Source organism: Crocuta crocuta, unplaced genomic scaffold (genome assembly GCF_008692635.1).
Source record: "Crocuta crocuta isolate KB4526 unplaced genomic scaffold, BGI_CrCroc_1.0 scaffold1269, whole genome shotgun sequence".
Lineage (NCBI taxonomy): Eukaryota > Metazoa > Chordata > Mammalia > Carnivora > Hyaenidae > Crocuta > Crocuta crocuta.
In genome coordinates, this window is record NW_027531335.1 from 273,259 (window position 1) to 274,443 (window position 1,185).

Here is a 1,185-nt window from a genome sequence, read left to right on the forward strand (position 1 = left end):
GCTGCACACATTGGGGTGCATGTGCCCCTTCGAAACAGCACACCTGTATCCCTTGGATAGATACCTAGTGGTGCAATCGCTGGGTCGTAGGGTAGTTCTGTTTTTAATTTTTTGAGGAGCCTCCACACTGTTTCCAGAATGGCCGCACCAGTTTGCATTCCCGCCAGCAGCGCAAAGGGGTTCCTCTTTCTCCATAGAGGAAGGATGTTTTAATAGGCCAAGACTTCATAGAACACAGAAAGAACCTTCTCTTGGGGTCTGAAATGTTTACATAGCCAAATCCCACTTTTAGCAGCTAACTGACCGCCATACACTTCACCTAGAGCTTTTTGGACTGACCAAAATGAGACTCTGTAGCTCAGTAGATGGCATATATATGTGCCTGTATAGATGCGTACATATTTGTGTATATACATATATATGTATGTTTATAAATACATGTGCATTTATGTATGTGTGCATATGTATAGATATATATGAAAATGTGTGTGTGTGTGTGTGTGTGTATCTACGTGAAAATTGTACAGTTGGGACCCAATTCCAACAATAAATCACTGCCTTTTATTATCTCCTTTCAGGTCACCTAAAGTAAAATTCTGAACGCTATTCCTCTATTTTCTGTTAAAAGTGAAAATGTCATGCCCTCAACGGGGAACAAATTTTAAAACTTTAAAAAGCTGTAGTTGACAGACTTCTGGGATCATCTCACTGTTCCTTTTGTTTTCGTTTCTATAGCGCTGTTTGACACTGATGGATCGAGGATTTGTTTTCAATTTGATAAACGACTATATATCTGGATTCAGCCCCAAAGATCCTAAGGTGAGTTATAAGGACTTGACGCTAGCGGCTGTCAGACACTAGAGCTCGAGTCCAAGAATGACATTTATTCTCTGGAGGATTTGGAACTGCCGTCTCTGTGTTTGTACTTGGCAGACGTCTGTACCTCAAAGCAGGGGATGTCGGGTGGTGTTTTGGGAGATCCAGGACCACCCGCAGCCTCAGTGGAAAGACTCACGGGGCTCAACATATACATAGGGCCGTCTTAGTCACGGCTGACATGCATTCTGATGACACAGTAACGCTACGTAGCTGGGACAGTAAGGCCACAACCCGTCAAGTGGAGTCCTTGACAGTTCTCACGCAGGCTTCCCAGAGCGCCCCCCACCCCCACCCCGCAAAGGTCAC

At 44.5% G+C, this 1,185-nt stretch overlaps 1 protein-coding gene across 1 annotated transcript in view; it reads left to right on the forward strand.

Annotated features, from left to right (window-relative positions):
• The window catches only part of DOCK11 (dedicator of cytokinesis 11), a 147,138-nt gene that overhangs the window by 67,088 nt on the left and 78,865 nt on the right, over positions 1-1,185 (forward strand). The window contains exon 28 of the mRNA XM_077771917.1: positions 736-819. Coding sequence (XP_077628043.1) covers positions 736-819 — 84 coding nt within the window. The remainder of the gene's footprint in view (positions 1-735; positions 820-1,185) is intronic.